The sequence below is a fragment of the Trichechus manatus genome, unplaced genomic scaffold (assembly GCF_000243295.1).
Source record: "Trichechus manatus latirostris isolate Lorelei unplaced genomic scaffold, TriManLat1.0 scaffold00072, whole genome shotgun sequence".
NCBI classification, from domain to species: Eukaryota; Metazoa; Chordata; class Mammalia; order Sirenia; family Trichechidae; genus Trichechus; species Trichechus manatus.
In genome coordinates, this window is record NW_004444008.1 from 4,166,247 (window position 1) to 4,167,961 (window position 1,715).

At 44.7% G+C, this 1,715-nt stretch overlaps 1 protein-coding gene across 1 annotated transcript in view; it reads right to left on the reverse strand.

Moving 5' to 3' along the window:
• Positions 1 to 1,492, reverse strand: part of ADCY2 (adenylate cyclase 2) — a 458,110-nt gene extending 456,618 nt beyond the window's left edge. The window contains exon 1 of the mRNA XM_004380271.1: positions 1,301 to 1,492. Within this exon, the coding sequence (XP_004380328.1) occupies positions 1,301 to 1,366 (66 nt within the window). The 5' untranslated portion in view covers positions 1,367 to 1,492. The remainder of the gene's footprint in view (positions 1 to 1,300) is intronic.
• Positions 1,493 to 1,715: the final 223 nt, after the last annotated feature.

Here is a 1,715-nt window from a genome sequence, read left to right on the forward strand (position 1 = left end):
AGTCCATGGTATATATTCAATATTCTTCACCAATACCATAATGCAAAGGCATCAATTCTTCTTCAGTCTTCCTTACTTGTTGTCCAGCTTTTGCATGCATTTGAGGCGACTGAAAATACCACGGCAACCTCATGTACAACAGAACATGTTGCCCGGTCCTGGGTCATCTTCACGAACTTTCATATGTTTGAGTCCATTGCCGCAGCCATTGTGTCAATCCCTCTGAGGGTCTCCCTCATTGTCACTGACCCCCTACTTTACCAAACATAATGTCCTTTTCTAGCAATTGGTATTTCCTGATGACATATCCAAAGTAAGCGAGCTAAAGTCTCATCATCCTCGAGTCTAAGCAGCATTCTGGCTGTATTTCTTCTAAAAGATTTGTTTGCTCTTCTGGAAGTCCATGGGATATTCAACACTCTCTGTCAACACTACAATTTGAATGCATGAATTCTTCTGTCTTCCATTATTACTGCCCAGCGATCACATGCGTATGAGGTGACAGAAAAGACCAAGGCTTGAGTCGTAACTCTTTAGACCACATCTCCTGCCCAGACCTGTCTCCTGAACAAGAGAAAGTTATACCCACCTGGCCAGGGGGAGACACTGGGAGGAAGGCCCCAAATGGGCAGCACTTGGGAAAAACCCAGTTAGACTAACACACCTGAGGGTATGACATCAGCCAGACGCAGCAATTTCTAAGCCCAGAACTGGACCAGATTCAGAATTAAAGAATGGAGGCCTCCCACCAGGTCTATGGATCAATAATACTGATACAATGCAATCAAGATGATGTGAAATCAGTATCACAGAAGTCTGTCTGACGTAGGAAGACTCCAGTAACAGAGAAAGAATTTAAGGGCAAGGACCAGACTTTGAGAGTTAGAAGCACACAGAGTAAGGCTCCCCCACTTGCTGCAGAAGGACCTCACCTAGGCAGATGCAAGCCCCCTTCCTTCTTTCCCCTCTCCCCGCAGGTACCCTTGCTTCTTCTCCTTCTGGTGGCTCCTTGTACCACTGGTATCCGGAGGGCCTCCTTCTGCGGGGACCACGCTCTGCATGGGCCATCAGTGCTTCTGCCCCATAAACAGTTTGTTGTACAATGCCACTACCTGGGTGTCTTATCTTTGTCCTCGATCAGCCCCCAACACCCTCAAACTCACTACAGACAGCTAATTTAACGAATTTATTCTCAGCGAGCGGTCTCCTGTTTGCAGTTTAGAACCAAGTTTATCAAACTCTGCATGCCACAAACCAAGGCACCCAACAAAGAAAATACAAAAATATCCTCACACCTTACCTGGTCCCAAGGAGAGATGGTGCCCCCGAAACACATGAACAGGTATCCCATGGCAACAAGACACATCCATATCACCAAAGAGAAAAGGCGGAGCAGCTTCTTAAACACAGACTCGATGCAGACAAGGATAAATATCGCAAAGAAGATCGCCAGGGCAGTGGGAACCGTTATTAAAAACGCCACATGGTCTTCCACCTCCTAAGGAGAGAAAGAAGTATATGAAATAGTTACAGCTTAAAGACACTCTAATCCCAATGATTTATGTGATCTGGATTTCACCAGCATTAATCAGCATCAGAAGATACTGGATTTCAAAGAATTATTTCAAAAGTAGAACAGGGCGAACTTCTGAAAACTTAAGTTTCCTATTAAATAACCACATTTTTCTGTATAAATAACCCAATACTGCATATTT